The sequence below is a fragment of the Crotalus tigris genome, unplaced genomic scaffold, assembly GCF_016545835.1.
Source record: "Crotalus tigris isolate CLP2741 ecotype Arizona unplaced genomic scaffold, ASM1654583v1 scf7180000018585.330925593:3314079, whole genome shotgun sequence".
NCBI classification, from domain to species: Eukaryota; Metazoa; Chordata; class Lepidosauria; order Squamata; family Viperidae; genus Crotalus; species Crotalus tigris.
In genome coordinates, this window is record NW_024097088.1 from 212,458 (window position 1) to 234,412 (window position 21,955).

The 21,955-nt window shown below is 42.4% G+C and overlaps 2 protein-coding genes across 6 annotated transcripts in view; one reads left to right on the forward strand and one right to left on the reverse strand.

The window, feature by feature from the left end:
* TBC1D8B (TBC1 domain family member 8B) overlaps window positions 1-4,061 on the forward strand; it is a 28,475-nt gene extending 24,414 nt beyond the window's left edge. For both annotated transcript variants that reach the window (XM_039354674.1, XM_039354675.1), the window contains exon 21: window positions 839-4,061. In XM_039354674.1, coding sequence (XP_039210608.1) covers window positions 839-1,228 — 390 coding nt within the window. In that variant the 3' untranslated portion in view covers window positions 1,229-4,061. The remainder of the gene's footprint in view (window positions 1-838) is intronic.
* PASD1 (PAS domain containing repressor 1) overlaps window positions 3,604-21,955 on the reverse strand; it is a 51,757-nt gene continuing 33,405 nt past the window's right edge. For all 4 annotated transcript variants that reach the window (XM_039354679.1, XM_039354678.1, XM_039354676.1 and 1 more), the window contains 12 exons: window positions 19,203-19,309; window positions 18,074-18,221; window positions 16,885-16,966; window positions 14,440-14,566; window positions 14,040-14,149; window positions 13,745-13,822; window positions 12,579-12,737; window positions 11,093-11,308; window positions 10,072-10,277; window positions 9,320-9,406; window positions 7,603-7,810; window positions 3,604-6,432 (listed from right to left, as the gene is read on the reverse strand). In XM_039354679.1, the coding sequence (XP_039210613.1) occupies window positions 6,265-6,432; window positions 7,603-7,810; window positions 9,320-9,406; window positions 10,072-10,277; window positions 11,093-11,308; window positions 12,579-12,737; window positions 13,745-13,822; window positions 14,040-14,149; window positions 14,440-14,566; window positions 16,885-16,966; window positions 18,074-18,221; window positions 19,203-19,309 (1,696 nt within the window). In that variant the 3' untranslated portion in view covers window positions 3,604-6,264. The remainder of the gene's footprint in view (window positions 6,433-7,602; window positions 7,811-9,319; window positions 9,407-10,071; window positions 10,278-11,092; window positions 11,309-12,578; window positions 12,738-13,744; window positions 13,823-14,039; window positions 14,150-14,439; window positions 14,567-16,884; window positions 16,967-18,073; window positions 18,222-19,202; window positions 19,310-21,955) is intronic.

Below are 21,955 nucleotides of genomic sequence, written 5' to 3' on the forward strand. Positions count from 1 at the left end.
CTGCAAGAAAACAACCAAACTCAGAGAGCACCAAGGTTCCCATATAACAAATTCTGCTAAAGTCTAGAACATCAAAATATAGTCTTCTCTCACCTGGAGACCTTTAGATCTTGGCCTACAAACTCATAAACTCCTGCCAGATGAACCAGGAAGCTTGGAAATTATGCAGAGCGTTATTCAATGCATCTTCAGGACACTTGATGGAGAAATCTAGGCAAGATACCCATTTTTATGAGCCCTGGTGGCGCAATGGCTAGAATGCAGTACTGCAGGCTAATTCTGCCAACTGCAAGCAGTTCGATCCTCACCAGCTCAAGGTTGACTCAGCCTTCCATCCTTCTGAGGGCAGTAAAATGAGGACCCAGATTGTCAGGGACAATATGCTGACTCTGTAAACTACTTAGAAAGGACTGTAAAGCATTGTGAAGCGGTATATAAGCCTAAGTGCTATTGTCAAGCAAGAACATCCGATGTTAGCATTGTTATTGCCTTTCCTTCCTTCCTTCCTTCCTTCCTTCCTTCCTATTCTTATTGTCCTCCCTCCCTCCCTCCCTCCCTCCCTTCCTTCCGTAACACTGCCCATTGCCAGCAGTTCGATCCTGACTGGCTCAAGGTTGACTCAGCCTTCCGTCCTTCCGAGATCAGTAAAATGAGGACCCAGCTAGCTGGGGGCAAGAGGCTGACTCTGTAAACAGCTCAGAGAGGGCTGTAAAAGCACCGTGAAGCGGTATACAAGCCTTAAGTGCTATTTATGAAAAGCTGCTGCAAGCATGGCGTGTTCTGTTGACACACATGTACAGGCTTGATCTGAAAAGGTCTCTTCTTTTTCCCTTCCCAGTCCCAATTCATCCAATTCTCCAAGACCTTGTATAACTTGTTCCACGGTGATCCAGAAGAAGAGCTTCTGTTCCGGGCCATCGCTACTGTCACCGGCCTCCTGTTGAGGATGGAGGAGGTGGGACGAAAGCTCCAGAGCTCCACTTCCCCAGCCCAGAGAGGAACATCTCCCGAGGCTGGTCCTACAGCACCCCCGACCTCCCAGACGGATGAGCCGGGAGCCCCGCTCTCCAGCTCCGTCCACGAAGGCTGGTCGTTCGCTTTTGAGCAGATCCTGGCCTCTTTGCTAAACGAACCCGCCTTGGTGAGGTTTTTTGAGAAACCGGTCAACGTCAGAGCCAAGTTAGCCAACGCTAAAGCCACTCAGTTAAAATCAAGGGCTGGCCTGTAAGAACCCCTGGACTCGCTTCTCTTTCCTCCGCATAAAACAATCCGAAACGGGCGATAACGTTGAGCTTCAAGTTCACCCTGAGGATTTAGTCCCATTCCCTTAATAGCCGGGCGGCGTCCGTGGCTTTATTTCTATTTTTGTGGGGTCAAGTTGCTTGAAGCACAATTGCACCTAATCTTTGCATTTCAATACACCAGATTTTATAAGGCACAGCCACCAACACGGGGCCACTTGGAAGGGGGGGAAAAATAACCCCTAAATTGTCTCCTCGACAGTACAAGATTTCCAAGTTCTCACTTTTCAAGCCCCTGTTTTGCTGTGTTGTCTTAACGGGTAAAGGCAGCCATTTTTGCAAAGAGTTTCTTAAAACGTGGAATGTAGGGCTGCTTAACGGATTGAGGGCAGAATCTGTAACCAGTTTAGAACACCTATTTAGGAAAGTTGTTCATTTCAATGGGGGCCAAGAATTTTTTTAAAATATACATTTCTTCAAAACTTGGTTCTTCAAAGGCATTACTTGCCTCACACTGAAGCCTTCTCGGCTGATAGCGTTAAATATTTGCGACTGTGCCTACGTCTTCTGGACAGGTCTATGACAATCTGCACGGACAACTCGCCATGGCCAACTTGCCACAGTCAACTTCCTGTGGCCAAGTTGCCATGGGACAATTCTCTGTGAGACAAGAGTTAAAACTAGTATCAAAGAAATGGTGGTATAGAATCATTAAAGAAAGGAGGCAAAAGGAGAGACATTAATTAAATTGGTTTGCTAAATTGTCCTGCAGCGAGTTGTACTACAGTAAGTTGGCCATGATGAATTGGCCATGGAGAGTTGGCCGTGAGTTGGCTAAGGCAAGTTGGCCATGATCAGTTGGCCATGAGTTGGCCATGGCAAGTTGGCCATGATCAGTTGGCTGTAGAAAGTTATCCCATTCCACTTCTGGACAGTTCTTTTACTTAGTATCCAAAACAATGGTGATTTGGCCCAATTTTACAAGCCGGGAAGTGGCGTCGTAGTGTTATTTTCCTCAAAGTGTGAGATAAGTAGAATTCTGAGGTTCCCTTTGAAAAACCATCCAGTCCAATCAATGAAAAACTAGGAATCTAGAAATTCCAGAATCAGCTGCTTAATTCTATATACACACACCACTGAAATGATTTGGGGGAAACAGCTATTTGACGTTGCAGTAATTCCTTTATTTCACACACACACACATCTTTTTGGGTGGAAGCCATTGTTTTATGGGGTCCAAAATCACAAAGGTGTTTAGTAAAAAGGAATGGGTAGTAGTAAGAAAGTTGGATGCGATTACAAAAAACTCTTCTTAGTGTTGCCCAGATGGGTCCTCTGCAAAGGTTGAGGGTTAATGCTAAGCCAAGTTCTAGTACTTAAATCCTAGAGAGCGAGTTATGTTTCAGACTTCAGGCTGAAATCCTTCCAGTTCCAGGTAAAACATGGATTGTGAGCCTGAAGCTAACTCAGCCCTATTAGAAAATAGAACAGTGAGGCTTTATTCAGTTGGAACAAAAATAATTAGAATTCATTCTTCAAAGTCTTTCCAAGAATCTATTCCTCAAAGACTTTTCAAGTCTTTCAAGAATGAGTTTTTTTTTTAAAAAAAAAAAAAACCTCTATTGCCTTTAAAATTCTTCTCAATTTACCTTAATAATCCAAGCAGTGCTTTAGTAAAAGTCACTAATCTTTGCAATCTTTAAGTTAAAAAGTGCTGCTATTTTTTAATTCCAGCAAAATTGAGGATGGTGGCATGAGGCCTTTTGCCAACTACAGACAGGTATATATTTTTCAAAATCCAGTTGTTTTCTGATATGTCACAACCCCCCCCCCGTTTTCTCCAATTTAATGTGCTCCTAATTCTAACATAACTGAGAAATATGAACACCAGGGATATAAAATCCCAGTTTCTAGACCTGAGCAGTTTAATACAAGAATTCTTCAGTTTGAAAGTATTTTTTACAACATCTGGAGTTAGCACCACCATCAGAAATTCAGAAAAGTTTGATTTATGCCAACTTCCTTTTTCTTTCTTTGCTGCTCATGGTTACTAAATGACCGAGCTGAAAGATAAAAAGCGTTTACAAAGGGGGGAAAAAAATCTAGATATAGACATAGTGTCTTTTTCAACAAAAGTACTGTATGAAATGCAATTGTGGATGGCCATATGAATAGCATTTTTTTATAGTATGTTTTCCAAGAGACCAGTACAAATACTTGAGATAAACAAGTACACACACACACACACACACACACACACACACACACACACACACACATTAAAGCTTAGGATTGAATTGTCTTATAAACAAATAGACATGTATATATTATTATCCTTAAGAAAAAAAAAAGTCATAAATAATATGGTACGGAACTAGTTTATTTTCTTGTCTCCAATATGACAGATGTTTACAAGGGAGTAAAGAATGCCCTCAATTCAGCCACTCAAAGCTATTTTTAAGAATGAGCACTTTGATTTTTGCTTTGGAGTGAAATAGGATCCACAAAGCACCTCTTCCCTTTCCATGAACATAGTCCATCAGCCATTGCGTGATGCTTCTTCAAAGTAGAGCTTTATTTTTCTTCCAAAATAATATGTACAAATCTGCTGAAGGAGCTAGGACGTGGTTTTACAAGGATTGAGAGGGATTCCAGTCCAACTTGGTTTCTACACCCCACCCCGAAAAAAAATCCCTCAGTAAGACACTTTCTTGCTTCTTCTGCTTTTCCCCATTTTACAAAATACTTTATGACTAGGAACATTTTTTTTAAAAAATGATCTATATTTGACACCGTACAAAATAAATTCAATATTCAATTTTAAAACTTTGCTTTTTTCTTTTTCCCCTTTTGTGCTTTCTTTCTTTCTCTTTCTTTCTTTCTTTCTTTCTTTCTTTCTCTCTCTCTCTCTCTCTCTTTCTTTCTTTCTTTCTTTCTTCCCTTTGTACACAGCTAATATATAAAGTTAGACTTTGCATCTGTAAACCCAACAGCCTTTTTGTTTGTAAATATGTACAGAAAGTGCCACACTGGGGGGAGAGAGGGGGGAGAGAAAGGTGCTTGTGTTTCCACAATGAACTAAAGATTTGTCTCACCTTGAATCCTGCTAAGACTTCTAATTTCTATAACACACGTACAGGTAGTCCTCGACTTACAACAGTCCACTTAGTGACCGCTTGAAGTTACAACGGCACTGAAAAAAGGGAGTTGACTGTTTTCCTTGGTTACGACCGTTGCAGCATTCTCCCAGGGTCACGTGATCAAAATTCAGACCCTTGGCAACTGGTTCCTATTTATGACGGTCGCGGTGTTTCCCGGGGTCACGTGATCCTCTTTTGCGACCTTCTGACAAGCAAAGCCAATGGGGTCATTTACCCAGGTTTGCAAAACACTGCATCAGATGCCAGATTAGATGTTAGATCCAAGTGGCCAACGTTGAGGAAAACCGCTCTATTAATACTGGATTTAAGAAAAATCCATTGTTCCGGTCAGGGAAACTGACCGGTACGCACCTGTCCATGCAAAGCATGTTCTGCAGTTAAATAACTGCAATCCTAGGAAAATACAGATTCTTATAAAACAGTGATTTATCTGCCTGAGAGTTTTATACACACAGGTATACCTGAATAAATACAATTTGTTTGTTTTTTTTCTCAAATGTATGACCCTGAACTGTTATTAAACAAATGCCTTCCAACACTGAGCTTGGGAACTGGATATATCTAGTGTGAAACAACTTTGCACTAATAGCAGCAGGTAACCGTTTCACATCCCCAAAAGAAGTACAGCTGGAAAGACTAAAGAACAAATGTGCAAGCTGAACAAAGTTACCGGTAATCTTTTTTTTTTTTTTTTAAAAAAATGCCCCTTGCAATTACAAGTCATTCCTTTTGCAAAAAGAGACAATAAGGGATGCTTTGGTGTATTCTTACCATTGAGGAATTTAAAAAAAACTTCTTTTAAAAAAGTTCATAAATATATAAACAGAATTTTTTTTAAAAAAAAATGACCATTTACAAAAATACATTTTATTGCTAACCCTACTGACTTGTGACACTTCTTAGATCCAAGATTCCACTTCGCCAAACCCCTAACCCTTAACAGCAAAACCACAAAGTTTGCTTTTATCTTTGGGTGACAAGATTATTCTCCAAAACAAAAGTTTAATTAGACTGGAGGAGAAACATTAAGGATTCTGTACCCTATTTGGCTAATTAGGGAGTCGAGCTAGATACAAGGTGTTTTTTTTTTCAAAGTCTCCATTTCATAATAAAACCAAATGGACTCTTTTATAGACAACTCGAAAAATCAAAGCAGCTGGTGCACGACGACAGAATTATTCAGGCAAAAGTGGTTTTTCATAAATGATAGCAGCATCATTCGATTATTCTCCCCAAAAAATAAGTCCTTAAGGGAGAAAAAAAAATTGAGTTGCGAGGAAATTGCAAACTAAATACATCAATTGCACACTGAACAGGTGAAAAACAAGTCAGTCAGGCCCAGGACTGGCTATATTTCACAGCAAAGTGGGTTTTTGTTTTTTTCAAAAACTGCTTCTTAGGGTCTAAATTTATCAGCGTGTAAAATTTGATCCTGTATCAAAACAAGCTTAAATCCACCCACCGTGTGGTACGACAGCGTGCCAACTACTTGCAGCTCATGGCTGTGATTTCCTGCAAGTTCTTGAGTTCGGATTGCACTCTTCACTGGAAAGTCAAGCTGTTTTTTTTTTCTCGTCCAAGTGAGCTCCCAGTTCTGGACTGGGCGTCAAACTCATGTTGACCGACAGCTCCTTAAGCAAACGTACTCCCTCGATCTTCCTTTCCTGCGCCTGCTGAGCGGCAGGTTGAGCATCCATAGCTATCTGCCTTTTGCACTGCTGTAGCTCTCCGCTCCTTCCCCGTCCTTGGATGGTTGTTCCCATGGTTGGCCTACGTCTTGAGAAGGAACCAATTCTCCTTCTCGGTGCTCAGCCGTTGCTGCTCCCAAGGTAAGCAAGATGATCCATCTCTCTTTCGAGACCTCAAGGCAGCTGCATTTCGGGCAAGTCTTGTAAATTGCACGGCTGCCCTTGCAGATGATGGCTCGGGGGCTGGGGGTGGTGGAAGTAACCCAGGGTGGTGGTCTGTTGAGGTAAGGGACGTTGCTGGAATAAGTGCTGGTTCTGCCCCTGTTCGGCTGCACTCTGCATCTGTGGAGGAAGAGAAGATTGAAGCAGCTTCAAAGAACATGGACAACCTCAAGGCATCCTGGTGTCGGAAGGGAGCACTGAATGCAGGCAACACAGAAAGGGGATTCTGGGAATTGAAGACCACCTGTCTTGAAGTTGCCATGGTTGAGAAACACTGTTTGAGATTAATTGCCCCTTGTCCCATCTCATGAATAGAATGGAGCTGGAGGGGACCTTGGAGGTCTTCTAGTCCAGCCCCCTGATCAAGCAGGAAAACTTATACCATTTCAGACAAGTGACTGTCCAGTCTCTTGTTAAAAGCCTCCAGTGATGGAGCCCCCACAACCTCTGGAGGCCAGCTGTTCCACTGGCTAACTCCTCACTGTTAGGAAGTTTCTGTTTTAACTCCAGGTTGCTTCTCTCGATTAGTTTCCATCCATTGTTTCTTGATTTGCTTTCTGGCACTTTGGGGAATAATTTGACTCCCTCTTCTTTGTGGCAGCCCCTCAAATTCTGGAAGAGTACAGTTTTAGGTATTGCCATCAACAGCAAATAGCGCCAAATGGAAGTGAATAATTACCTACAGGCGTGTTTCTCGCCTTTGGCAACTTTAAGATGAGGGGGGGCTTCTCCTTCCAGAATTCTGAAATTTTTATTTCCTTCTATAGCTCAATATTGTATCTCCTTCTATAGCTCAATATTATTTCCAAAGCGATCGCAACGCTCCAGGTTTTGGGTTTGGTCCAGCTTTATCTAACCTAAGACTTTTTGTTTCATCTCTTCCTCCCATCATTAGCCTTTACAAGGAGTCTCCGACTTACGACTAGAATTCAGCTCATTTCCGTTGCTAAGTGAGACAGTGGCTAAGGGAGCTTTGCACCATTCTACGACATTTCTTGCCACAGTTTGTTAAGCGAATCACTGCGATTGTCAAGTTACTAACACGGCTGTTATGTGACTCTGGCTTCCCCCACTGAGTTTGATTGTCGTAAAGTTGCCAAAGGGGATCGTGTGACACCCCCCCCCCCCGGATACGAGCCAGTGGCCAAGCAATTGAATTTTGATCATGTGACCCTGGAACTGCCTGACAAACGTCACTTTTTTCCGGGGCCATTGTAACTTCGGTCCCTAAACAAAAGTTTAAGTCACGCACTATGCATATCGACGGTCGCACCTTGCAGAAACAATTACCTGGAGGTAAAGGTGATGCTGTTGCACTGGCTGTGGTGGCCACTGGTGGAGGGTGCTGGCCGGGTGGCTCTGTGGGACGGTCACGCTTGGGTGGGGAATCATCACCGAGGGGGCAAAGCCAGGGGATGGGACAGGGGGCCGGATGGCCGTGCAGGTGACGGGCTGCAGCTGTACGTCAGAAGGCAGACTCTGTGCCTCTTGAGTAAACCTTCCAAGGGGAAAAGTGCAAAACTTTGTGAAGAGACGGAAGTTGAAGCTTTCCTCCCACATCCATATGAGATAGCTGGACCTCGTGGAGAGGCTCAGACAATGAATAGAATAGAATAGAATAGAATAGAATAGAACAGAATAGAATAGAATAGAATAGAATAGAATAGAATAGAATAGAAACAAGAATAGAATAGAATAGAGTAGAATAGAAACAAATAAGAATAGAATAGAATAGAATAGAAACAAATAAGAATAGAATAAGAATAGAATAGAAACATAAGAATAGAATAGAATAGAATAGAAACAAATAAGAATAGAATAGAATAGAAACAAGAATAGAATAGAATAGAGTAGAATAGAAACAAATAAGAATAGAATAGAATAGAATAGAAACAAGAATAGAATAGAATAGAGTAGAATAGAAACAAATAAGAATAGAATAGAATAGAATAGAAACAAATAAGAATAGAATAAGAATAGAATAGAAACATAAGAATAGAATAGAATAGAATAGAAACAAATAAGAATAGAATAGAATAGAAACAAGAATAGAATAGAATAGAGTAGAATAGAAACAAATAAGAATAGAATAGAATAGAATAGAAACAAATAAGAATAGAATAAGAATAGAATAGAAACAAATAATAAGAATAGAATAGAAACATAAGAATAGAATAGAATAGAATAGAATAGAATAGAATAGAATAGAATAGAAAATATGGAATGAAATGGAAATAGAATTAGAGTTGGAAGGGATCTAGTCCAAACCCCACCTCCCATCCCCGCCCAAGCAAGAGACTCTACACCATTTGTGACAGAGGGCAGTCCAGTCTCTTGAAAGCTTCCAGCGATGAAGCTCCCACAACTTCTGAAGATAATACGTTCCATTGGTTGATTGTTCTCAGTGTCAGAAAATGTTTCCTTATAGTAATAGTAGTAAAGTTGGAAGGAACCTTGGAGGTCATCTTTCTAAGTTGAATCTCTCCTTGATCAGTTTCCATACGTTATTCCTGGTCTGGCCTTCAGGTGCTTTGGAAAATAGGTTGATCTCCTTCTCACTGTGACAGCCTTTCAAATATTGGAACGCTGCTATCGTGTCTTTAGATGGGCCTTTAAATAGAACAGGGGTCTCCAACTTTGGCAATTTTAAGCCTTGTGGACCAACTCCCAGAATTCTCCAGCTAACTTCTGGGAGTTGAAGTCCACAAGTCTTAAAGTTGCCAAGCTTGGAGACCCCTGTTCTAATCCTAACCCTATCTTTAGGTCTGGAGAACCCTACAGGTCTGGCATCACAACGCACAAGTCTTTTCTTACGTTCTAGAAAATTCTACAGAATTTACATTTACTCAGTAGAGCAAGATTTCCCACTCTGGGCCATTCCCAGGTATATGGACTTCAACTCCCAGAATCCCAGAGCCAGCATAGCTATGGCTTAGAATTCTGGGAGTTGGTCCACTTCACCTTCAGTTTGTCAAGGTAGAGGTATCCTGAGAGGAGGATGGCTTACTTGGTCTGCGGTCTACTACTTTGGGAGGTGTGATTGTTCCCACTCGCGCTGGGCATCAACGGCTGCACAGGTTGATCTAACAACATCCTGGGAAGAAGAAAAACAGCACACCCAACACAACTGTGAGAAAATTAAGAGAGCTGGTGCCTGAACGATTTCATGCAAGTTGCATCCCATTTGGGACCACAGTGCTTGATGGAGGTCCAGCTGATCAAAGAAGGCACCATTTGGAACATTATATTCTTCATTTCCGGCAGGTTAAACTGAGGGGCACTTTGCCACCCAAACTAGAATTCTTCCTATCTGTGGAGATTCTCAGTCATCCAGGTCACGGTTATCCCAAAGATGCTTTTTCCCGAGGCAACTGGACTTCCTTGTTTTTCTTTGAAGACGTTTCACTTCTCATCCAAGAAGCTTCTTCAGCTCTGACTGGTTGGTGGAGGGTGGAAGGATTTATACTCCTTGCAGACTGCTGGTCATTTGCCTTCTTTTTAGGGAGTCGTTGTGGCCACTTGGAGGTTTATCTATGTCCAGGTGGCCTCAACGACTCCCTAAAAGAAGGCAAATGACCAGCTATCTGCAAGGAGTATAAATCTTCCCATTCCCCACCATCCAGGCAGAGCTGAAGAAGTTTCTTGGATGAGAAGCGAAATGTCTTCAAAGAAAAAAAAAGGAAGTCCTGTTGCCTCCTGAAAAAAGCGTCTTTGGGATAGAGTTCCTCCTCAGTTCTCAGGGTCTCTCTTCATCCGTACCTTAAGTTTCCATCTGGGTTGTAATCAGATGGTTGTGGATGTTCACCCAGTTCTGGTGGCATTGGAGAGGGCACAGTGAGAGGGCCTGTTTGAGTAAAAACCATGGGGTTGTTGTAGACAGGCATGGAAATGCTCATCTGGACGGGCCTGCACACCGGCCTGGCCTGGCTTCCTCTCCCCACATGTTTTCGCTGTTGTGGCTGCCCCTGAAATAAAAACACAAATGCTTCAGCAGGAGTTTTGCAGGCTGCAGGGACGAGGGAATGGATTCAGAACCCACAAGATACTGATAGTCCTCCACTTCTGACCAGAATCTCTGTTGCTAAGAAAGGAGGTTGATAAGTGAATTCTCAATGAATTTCCCTTTCCTCGTCTAATTCGTATTTTGCAGTTTCCCTCCTAGCAAGTTATTTCTCATCGATGGAAAATGATCAGAACTGTATCTTGTCTGGTTTTGAGTCCTTTCTGACCTTGGTTTGTAATCACCATTTGATGGGACTATCCAGGAGAAAGTAATCCTATAATTATAGGTTGCCTGACTAGCGTTGGGTGGGGAAATCATATAGGACCTCACTAATCGATAGGAGAAAATATTTGTAGCTCAGGGTCAAAATCAGGAGTCCTTGGTGCTCTCTTGAGTCGGATTGTTTTCTTGCAGACATTTCATGACTCAACTGGGTAATATCATCAGTGCTAGAAGAAAGTGGGGTGTGTGGAGAGGAGGAGGAGGAGGAAGACTATGGGGTCCTTGGTGCTCTCTGAGCTGGGTTGTTTTCTTGCAGACGTTTCATGACCCAACTAGGTAACATCATCAGTGCTAGAAGGGAGAAGGGTTTGCTCTCTGCTTATACCCCCACCAAGCCACTAGTATATAAAATGAGAGCAAACACCACTCCTAGCACTGATGATGTTGCCTAGTTGGGTAATGAGACGTCTGCAAAGAAACCACCAAGCTCAAAGACCACCAAGGGCCCCCACTACACCAATCGTAATAATTTTTAAAAATGGGGGGGGGAATTACCTGAGTTGTTGTGACACAAGGTTCCCTGAGGAAGGATGGCTGGGAGGCCAAGGGAGCGCCACCAAACTGCTTTGATCCCATGATGCTTTGCTGCTGTTGGGACTTCTTGGGAGCAGCTGACCTGTTCCCTAAGATCGCTCCCGTTGACTGCCGCCTTGGACTCTGTTGGGACTGCACAGTGTTGAAGACCAAAGGCATGGACTGCTGCATGAATATCTGTTGGACAAGCGAGGACGGTCAAAGGGTCACTAGGAAGCCTCAAGAGCAGAATTTTATGTGAACCTCACGAGGCAAACTAGAGCCCAGTTAATAGTCATAGTCAACATTCGTATTTTCCGACCTTCTGCAAAAGGTGAACGAGGGGGGGGGGGAAGTGAAGGCAACAGAAAACCGACTTGTTGAGAATGTCTTTGCCAAGAAAGGCATGGCAGAAGACACAAATTGGGAGAAAAGGGCACAATGAATAGCAGCTTTGGTGTTAGTAGATTTTTGTGTGGACTGGTGTGAAAGAGAGAGAGAGAGATTGTTCCAGTTGGGACACCAAGACAAAGGACATTTTTGTAGTCTTGGAAACACCTCAAAACATTGCTTTGAGGGAAAAGAGAGGAATTTAAAGAAGGACACAAACCCAAAAGGTTTCTGTGACTTTGGGGCAAGGAAATTCCCCTACAGTTTAAGAATTGAAAAAACAAGCAATTCAGAATTACTACATGGAACTATGGAGAGAATATCCACTAGAGGTCAGCCAGCCTTTGCCAATTATCAATATCAATGCTCCAAAATTAAAACCGAACCTTTACAGAATAGGTGTTAACGTGATTTGCTAGAAAACCTATACGCTGTTATTTTTTTAAAAAAAAAATGGCCAGAAATTATACGTAGAGAACAGCCTCCTAGTTTTAAGAATTGTTTTTGCTAAGCCAGGTATATGAATAATCTGAAGTTATGAAGCATAGACCTGAGACGTTGGCTGAGATTTATGTCAGAAGCTGCCACAATGGGTGATGCATCTCAGGGATTTCTTATAGAGAATTTACTCAGAGCTCTCTGAAGATGCTGAACACTCAATCTTGAACCTTCTGGGCGAGAAGATAATTACCACTCAGTTGAAGTCAAACTATCTAACAAATGTTCTCTCTCAACAGCAATCCAAAATTTCAGGCACCCGGAGAAGCTGGTGTGTTAGAGGGGGGAGGGGGAGGAGGAAGAGGGGGAAGAGGAGGAGGAGGAAAGGAGAAGAAATGGTAGTGGTGGTGGAGGAGGAGGAGGAGAAGTGGTCGAGAAGGGCGAAGGAATGGTAGAGAAGGAGGAGGAGGAGAGAAGGAATGGTGGTGGTGGTGGAGGAGGAGGAGAAGTGGTCGAGAAAAGAAGGAGAAGGAGAAGGAGTGGTGGAGAAGGAGGAGTAGTGGGAGCTTGAGCTTCGGAGGTTAATCAAGGTCAACCAGGGAGAGAAGAGTCTCCTGCTAAAGCAGCCTGACCAAGATACCTGCAAATTGGAGTCATGCACGAGTTGCAACTGCTCCTTGATTACATGCAGTTCCTCTTGTTGAGTCTTGATGTCGGCTTGCAATATACGCGTCCGCTCTTCCAACTGTTCCTTTAGCTGGTGCATCATCCCCATTTGCGTTGGGAAATGGTAGCCTGGCTGCGAACACAAGACTGACTCGAACCACATTTCGCAAAAATAACTGCTCTCACCACCCTCTACGTACAGCACCTGCGCTAACTACTCCCCTGAGCAAATATTAAGGTCTCCTCACTACTGCAGCGAAGCATCGTCACTGCTTCTCATTTCCTTACCTCCCTTTTCCTTCCTTCCCAACAACGGCTGAGCTTAATGCTCTTTTCCCCCCACAGCTGATGAAATGGACTGATATCTAACCAAAATCGATGGATCATCTTTACAATGTCCCGAGATGTAGAATCACAGGGCTGGAAGGGACTCAGATGTCTTCTGCTCCAACCCCAAGGCAGGAGTCTCTACATCACCCAGGTCAAATAGCTGTCCAATCTTTTCTTGAAAAACTCCAGCAATGGAGCGCTCACAACCCCAGGAGGCAAGCTGTTCCACTGATTAATTACTCTCCTGGTCAGGAGACTCCTTCTTATTTCCAGGTTGGATCTTCCTCTGAGGAACTCCCATCCTTTGCTTCTTGTCCTGCCCTTAGGATCGTTGGAGAATAAATCGATCCCTTTTCCCTGTGACAGCCCTTCAAGTATTGGAAGATACTATCAAGGTCTCCCTGAAGCCTTCTCTTCATCAGGCTACACATACCTAGTTCCCCTAGCTATTCATCATACGGTTTAGCCTCCAGACCCCTGATCATCTTTGATGCTCCTCTCTGCACCCTTTCTAGGACCTCAGCATCTTTTTTTGTGTGTTCTTTTCTGGGCTGGAAAAGCCCACCGAAAACCACGACATTATGACTTTCTTCGCTCACTTCCAATCCAAGATCAAGTTTCCTACCACAGAGGGTGTCACATCTCCCATGCTTCAGATGTTGACACTTTTTAAAGACCCAAAGCAGCAGCAAGAAAGCCTGGCTCCAAGCTGACCTATGTCGTATCGAGTTATTCAGATTACAAGGAAGGAAGGATCTCTCCTTGGCTACAAAGCATATCTGACATTGCTTTGCATTGGGGACAACATACCATCACCGTTTGTTGTGCAGGTACAGCGGGCTGTGTCATGTGATGCTGTACAAGATGGTCGGAGGGAGTTATGATGCCCTATTAAGAAGAAAACAAGGGAAAAAAAGACATCACAATCCATCCACTGCAGGAATGAATGATTGCGGCCTTCTGCAGTGTTCAGTTTAATTCATGTTTCACACATAGCTTCATTGTTCAAGACCATCTCAAAGCTGGGACAATATTTGGGACTTTGTTACCCAAGATAATTTTTTTTAAAATGAGCAATTTCTCATTAATGGATGCTGTGCCTTACCTGGGTGTTGCCGCTGGAGGCGAGCCGTAAGGAGACCTTGTCCGGTGGCCCCAATGATAAGGCTTGCCGCGTCGGAGTGCTGGCATCAGTGTGCCGCATGGATGAGGTGGCTGCAGAAAACAAACCAATTTGGGAAGAGGTGAAAACCACACATGATTTTATGATTATGGGTTTTGGCCATGCTAGGAATGAGGAGTGTGATAATTTAGAAAGCCAATGAGTTCCTTGTTCTACTAGACTAGGGCCTTTGCAGCATAACAAGGTGGAATGGCTCCTCATAAGATTATCAAGGAACAGACACTAGAAAGACAGACAGCCAAAGGTCCCTCTGATGCTATTCTTGAGCATTAAACTTCCCCTTGGTTTCACAAGGGGAAAGTGTGTCAGATGTGACCCCTACATGCAGAGTCAGAGAGCGCTGTATGTGAAGATCGGCGGGAACTGTGAGAAGACACGGATACACCTTCCCGGCTGACTTCTTGGTTAGTGGGCACACAGTGTTGGGTGTTGATATAATCCTCTTGACTCTGGAAATGCAAGAAAGCTGACGGTCATCATCTTAGGAAAAGAAAACCAACTTGAACCTTAAAAAAAAATAAATACACAGCAACTGTACAAGTATTTTTTCTTCCAGAAAGTGACTTCCAAGATTCTGAGAATCCTAAACAAAGATTGTCCATTTTAAATCATTTTGTCGACTTTCTGTTCATCAAATTTGACTGTTCTGCTGGTGATGAGTTATTTTCAGAAGAGAACATCCTGTGCAGCACATGTGGAGAAGATTTTAGCTAAAGGAGGAGCCAAAACCTGCTTTTTTTTTCCAAAAAGCAATTGGACTTTCTTTGTTTTTCCTTGAAAACATTCCGCTTTTCATCCAAGAAGCTTCTTCAGAACTGGAGAAGCTTCTTGGATGAGAAGCAAAACATTTTCAAGGAAAAACAAAGTCCAGTTGACTTTTGAAAAAGCACCTTTGGGACAACCAGGATGTGGATGACTAAGAATCTCCATAGACAACTAGAAGAAGACCATTCTTCTAGCTCTCTTCTATGTGGTTCTTTATGATGTTGGCCAACTGGAGTGAAGCTTGCGGTAGAATTCAGACAGTGTCTCTTTACTGAACTGTTGACCAAGTCAAGAAGCCATGATTACTACTGCAAACCTTCTCACACTTCCAGTCTACGTTTGTTCAATTCTGGCACTGAAAATATGAATCAACTTCACTCACCAAAGCAACTATTGGCAGTGTTTTAGAACTAACATCAATATCCAGAATTGTAACAGACTTGGGCTGAATGCTCTCCAAGCTTCATGAATAAATAAATTAACTTAAACAAACAAACTTTCTGGACTCTGGCAGGCAGGCATAATTGAACCAGCAAACTGAATTGCCAAATCTTCAAGGCGTTGCAAAATAAAAATAAAAAATGTCCGCTCCAGAAAACTCTTCTCTTATGTGATGGCTATCTTTAAACTTTCTTCATAAGGGTGGGGAAAATAGGCCACTTGGATTTCATGTCCAAGGTTTAGAGATCAATTAAAGAAAGCTCCCTCTGAGTGACGTTTGGCCTCTCATTATCGAAACACTGGCATTGACTAATTTGACCCAATAAATTGAGCAGACACAACGAGGCCTTATTGATTCTTATAAAAGGCAACGGAAAAGGCGATTAGGGAGACAATCTGCCAAGCTCAGGAGCCTCAGTTTTTCAGGAAAAAAACAAGCTAACAGATCAATAATGTATTCCTTTATTTTCCATCCTTATATTGTGGCAATGGGTGAATCAGCACAAAGGTTATGGACAGATAATATTAGAGGCAAGGCATAACTCAGCAATAGCAAAATTGCTTAATAGTTATAAGAGTTCAACAGCTCAGCACATCTGGAAAGTGACAAGCTGTAGAAAGCTGAAGGTCTTGGCTCAACTCCTAGAAGTTCAGTAAAGGAGAATATTTGTAGCTCAGGGTTGAACTGAGGGGTCCTTGATGCTCTCTGAGCTTGGTTGCTTTCTTGCAGATGTTTCATGACCCAACTAGGCAACATCATCAGTGCTAGAAGGGAGTGGGGTGTGCAAGGAGGAGGCGGACTGTGGGGTCCTTGGTGCTCTCTGAGCTTGGTTGTTTCCTTGCAGACGCTTGATTAAACTAGGTAACTGATGGTGTAGCACTGATGACATTACCTAGTTTGGGTAATGAAACGTCTTCAAGGCAACAACCAGGTTCTGGAAGCACCAAGGACGCCTCCTAGAACTTTGCATTCAAAAGATGCTAAAAAAAAAAAAGAAGAAGACTTAATTTCCTGGATCCTGGTCATCAAACATCTGGAGCAGCATTTCTCAGCCTTTGCAACTTTTAAGATAGCTGGACTTCAACTCCCAGAATTCCTAGCTATCTTGGCTGAAGAACGCTAGAACTCTACCATCCTTGTCTTAAAGTTGCCAAAGTTGGGAAATGCTAATCTGCAGGCCTGTTATAAATGTGGAGCAGACCTTTGCTCATCCAAGGTAAGGCAGGTTTTTCCAGCGGGTCGATTGCAATTCCCATGGATCATGCTGGCTGGGGATGAGTGGTGCTGTAATAATTGAAGGGTGAGGAAACTAGATCTGGCAGGATAAATCCAGAGCATCTGCCTGTTTGACTTCATCAGAAAAGACGTTGACAGAAGAAAGCTTTATAGGGGGGAAAAAAAAATCTCTTGTGCATTTCAGATTCACTTGGAAACCAATATAAAGAAACCAGAAGAAAAAAAATCTCCAATCCCTTCTTCCAAAACATCAGTTTCCCGTTGCCGCGAAACCTTTGAACAGCCAAAAACCTCTTACTGGATCTTTCTCGGAATGTATAATACCTTTAAGGATGAAGAGGCCAATTCAATAGAAGATTCCTCGAGGCAAATGTCCCTTCTCCTCTCAGCTCGAACCTCAGCATAGCTTTAAAAAAAAGGGTAAGGGTGAAACCCATGCAGAATAATGCATCAATCAACCTATAAATCAAATGTTTATTACAGTTATAGACCAGCATAAGGAGGGTGGGGTACAGTCAATAAAAGCCTCCAGGACACGTCAGCATAGAAATAAAAATCTAGGAAAATTATGAAAAGCCAGAAGATATAAGATTTAGATCTATATCTCCCTTTCTTTGTCTCTCTTTCTCTCTCCCTCTTTCCCTTTCTATTTCTCTCTCTTCCTCATTTTCTTTTCTTTCCTTCCCTTTCTCTCTCCTTCTCCTTTTCTCTTTCTCTCTCTTTCCTTCTCTCTGCTTTTCTTTCTTTCTTTCTCTCTCTCTCTTTCTTTCTTTCTTTCTTTTTCTTTCCTTTATTTTTCTTTCTTTTCTCCTCCTCTCTATCTCTCTTCCTAATCACCTCAAATCTTACTGAGAGGACCACAAAGAATAAAAAGAATGGGCCTACTATTTCCTGGGGGAAAAAGACTATTTTTCCAGTTTATATAGGCATCCATCTCAAATACATGATCCTGGGCAACCAACAGGCAACTGATGCCACATTCTTAAGCACAATTTAAGAACTAGGCTTTTTGGGGGGGGAGAAGAGACAGAGGAATGTGGGCAACAGCATATTTAAAGATTATCTCCATCCTCTGTTCTTTTTTCATAGCCCATATTTATTGTTGCCTCTGGACCTTAAATCACGGTTAACTCTAGTTAGTAGAAATAAATTTGATCGCCTCTGGTCTCCTTGATTTGATGTACCATGTTTTAGATCAGTGTTTCTCAACCTTGGCTATTAGGTTGTGGGGGTCTCAACTCCCAGGATTCCCCAGCCAGCATGTTTTACTTAACCACCACACCCCATTAACGTGGATTTTTCCTTTCTCTATTGTGGTTATAAGTCGAGGACCAACAGAATATTGCTTTCAGCTTTCTGCCGCCTCCAACAGAAAAATATCCTGTTGTTTTTCCCTTCTCCGCAGCTCAGTTTTAATCATAATCGTTTTATATAACTGCGCACACTCCAGCATACTATTACAACACATTTCAGCCCAGGCTCTGTAGGGCAGACAAATAGTTTGTGTGCTTACCTAACAACCGTGTGGCTGCACACAATGAACTCAGGCTTGGAGTTCCACTGATGGTAGGTGATGTAATAATGGGTCTGTAACCATATCCACTGCTGGCCTTTGGTCAAGAATCTGTAGTAGCAAGACTTGCCTTTGCCAAACTGCATCACTGCGCATTAACGACAACAAAAGACAAGCTCTGTTAAACCCGGCTTGGCACACTGGTTCGTGTCCTCCTTCCTGGCATTGACCTGTTCTGTGGATGTCCATCCAAGGGTTATTAGAGACCCAGGAGAAATGCCACTGAGAACTGCAACCCCACGAATAGATAATGAAAAGGGCGGCCAGATCATGGTGCAGTTGGAGAGAAAGATGAGATAAAGAGAATTAAGAGAGAATTTTTGTAAACAAAATATATATTGGCAGAGATATATGGTTAGTGGGAACATCTGGCATGCTCTGTGGTAACAGAATAACAGACTAACAGAATTGGAAGGGACCTTGGAGGTCTTCTAGTCCAACCCCCTACTCAAGCAGGAGAACCTGTGTTGTCCAATCTCTTTTTAAAAACTTCCAGTGATGGAGCACCCGTAACTTCTGGAGACATTGATTAATTGTTTGTCAGTATCAAGAAATTTATCCTTAGTTCTAGGTTGCTTCTCTCCTTGATTGGTTTCCATCTGTTATTTCTTGTCCTGCCTTCAGGTGCTTTGGAGAATAGGTGGACCCCCTCTTCTTTGTGGCAATCCCTTGAATATTAGAAGACTGCTATCATGTCAGTCATGTTGATTATACAAATCAGCTTAGTTCACAGCAAAGAGCTGTAATCTTTCCTTCATATACCTTAGTGGAGAAGTCTTCTACAGGAATATGACCATGTAGATTGATGATTACATCTCCGTTTTGACTTCATGAGAAGCTAAATCCAAGTCAGAAAGAATCATGGCTTACTCTTGCCTACTTTTTCCTTCCCACTTGTTCGAGGATGGATAATGGCAATTTAGAAAACAAATTGGGCACTGGTTACACACATTACTACCTCCTGATCTGTGAGACGACTCTAATTTTGTGCAACAAAATCATGGTCAAGCTAAACCCTCCCTGGCTGGTATGCATGCCCCAGATGACTCTTGTGAACAAGGGCACTTACGTTGTTCATGGCACCTAGCGAGAAGTTCTAAGTCATCAGCATGGTAGTAATCATAGCCAGATGTCCCAAGAACCTCAAAGGGCAAATAGCCAATTATAGGTGGAGCTCTAGAAGAAAGAAAGGGAAGGAAAAAAGCTATGATTATTAAAGGTTGGGGCTAACCATCTTCTCCAGGGGATTGTCTATATGTTATAGACCAGGGGTAGGCAACTTTGGCTCTTTTATGACTCGAGTCATAAAAGAGCCAAGGTTGCCTACCCCTACCATAGATGATGCCATGCCCAGTTGCCTTTTGGAAAAAAACATGATCTGAAATGATTGAGAATCTCCATAGAATTTATGGAGATTCTCAATTATTTCAGATCATGTCTCAAAGATATTTTTCCAAAAGGCAACTGGACTTTTTTTTGGGGGGGGTTCCTTTGGAAATGTTTCTCTTCTCCTTCAAGAACTGAAGAAGAAGAAGGAGAAGAACTGAAGAAGCTTCAGTGTATCCTTTAACAGGTAAGCAAAAATAACTCCCAAGGAATGTGTTATTACAAATTTTCATGAGGACAGTTGGAAGAAGTTGGGTTTCTTGGTCTGAAGCAGTTAATAATGGGAAGACATATCAGACTTCAGATATATAAAAAGGTGCCCTGGAGATCCGAAAGATGCTTTTCCAAATGCAACTGGACTTTCTAGGTTTTTTTCCTTGAAAATATTTCGTTTTTCATCCAAGAAGCTTCTTCAGTTCTCCTTCTCCTTCTCCTTCTTCTTCTGTTCTTGAATGAGAAGAGAAATGTTTCCAAGGGGGAAAAAAAATCCCAAAAAAGTCCAGTTGCCTTTTGGAAAAATATCTTTGAGACAAGCATGACTTGAAATGATTGAGAATGTCCATAGACAAACCCCTGGAGAAGATAGTTAGGAACCAAAGAACCAACAAACTCATCACCCCAACTTCAAAAGGATTACTCCAAGGCTGAGTCTTCAATTATTGTGGTAAAATGGCACCATTTGTTTTTGGCTGATCAGCTAGAGAGCCTGTGTAGAAAGCTAAGGAGGATGACTGACTGCATAAGAGAATTGTTGTTGTTGTTATTATTATTAAATAATTCCACCTGAAGGCACAAGAGCCAATCAGAGTATACAACACTGATGCACCAAAGCACTGACTTCATCTAAGGAAGTGATGAACAGTTTATTCTGTCTCTGCACTGAGGGAATAACAATTAGGGAAATGAGTCACCTGGCGCCCAAGCTTGAGGGTTTTAGAGCTGGACAGGCATGTTGAATGTCCACATATGTAATAAGGTGACGGCCGTGCAATTACAGGTTGCCCTTGACTTACGATCAGAATTGAGTTTCAGAGTTCTGTTGTTAAGCAACGCAGTTATTAAGTGAGTCACGCCATATTTTAACAATTTTTTTTTTTTTTGCCACGGTGGTTAAGCATTTGACTTTGCTTGTCAGAAGCCAGATGGGGAGGTTATAAATGGTGATCACAAGACCTCCGGGGACCTTGCAACTGTCTTAAATACACGCCAGTTCGCCGAGCTCCTGAATTTTGATCACGTGGCCGTGGAGATGCTGCAACCATCCGGAAAAGTCACCTTTTTTCAGTAACTTTGAACCACAGTTCCCTTTGAACGATCACTAAGCAAATCGTCGCAAATCGAGGACTAGCTACAGTCAGGGGCTTGCTTAAAACACCATTCTTTTGCTATTCCATCCTTAAGAGTTCTACATGATGCTGTTTTTATTGTGGGTCAGCCTCCCTGACATTGAAGCAAGCAGCATATAAATGTAATAAATAAGATCAGACACGGTTGGTTCTCCTCTGCTCCCACACAAGCTAACCCCCTCAAAAGGTGCCATGTACACCTTGTGTGAACCCTGGGATGATTATCAAGGGAAGGTTTCCATTTATGAGAAATTACCTTCTGACAGCGACAAACACTGGGGACAAACAACTCCAATAAACATGGCTTAATTGCCCTCATTACCCTTAAGAACAGGCCAGCGTATCTGCATAGTGAAGAGAAAGACATCTGTTTCCTGGTAATATATACATATATCATATTTAATTCTGCCTCCGGGGCCTGCCTTAATTTCTTGACTCCAGAGCCAACCCTGTTTTGCTCCAAGAGGTTTTCTCTATTAAGTCAGCAGAGGGAGACAGTCCTTAAGATAAGATAAGATAACCTTTATTGTCATTTTTTTTACTATGAACATATTGGCCCATATTAAAAAAAAAGAAAGAAAAAAGGCAGGATTAAGGCAGCATCTCCATGGTCACATGATCAAACTTCGGAGGCTCGGCAACTGGCCTGTACTTAAGACAGTTGCAGTGTCCCGGAGTCACCTGACCCCCCCCTTTTGCAACTTTCTGACTAGCAAAGTCAACGGGGAAGCCAGATCCACTTAACAGCTGTGTTGCTGACTGAATAGCAGCAGTGACTCCCTTAACAAATGGAGCAAGAAAAATGGAGGAAACATTTTTTGTAAGGTTTTTGCAAAATACGGGCTAGAGAATGATGCAGGGATGGCTTCAGAATTGGGTGTGCTGTTTCAAAGGGGGAAAAAAGCTTTAAGCAGCAAGAAGAAAGAGGGAAAAAATGTTCTGTTTGAATAATGAGAAGGCAGGAGGGCTGTGCAACCTGAAAAGTATTTATCCATCCATCCCTTTCATCTTATTCATAGCTCAGGATAGTTGTAACTTCCTGTCCTTCTTGGAATACCAAATTCTTGGTTGGGCTTCCAAGTAGGAAAGC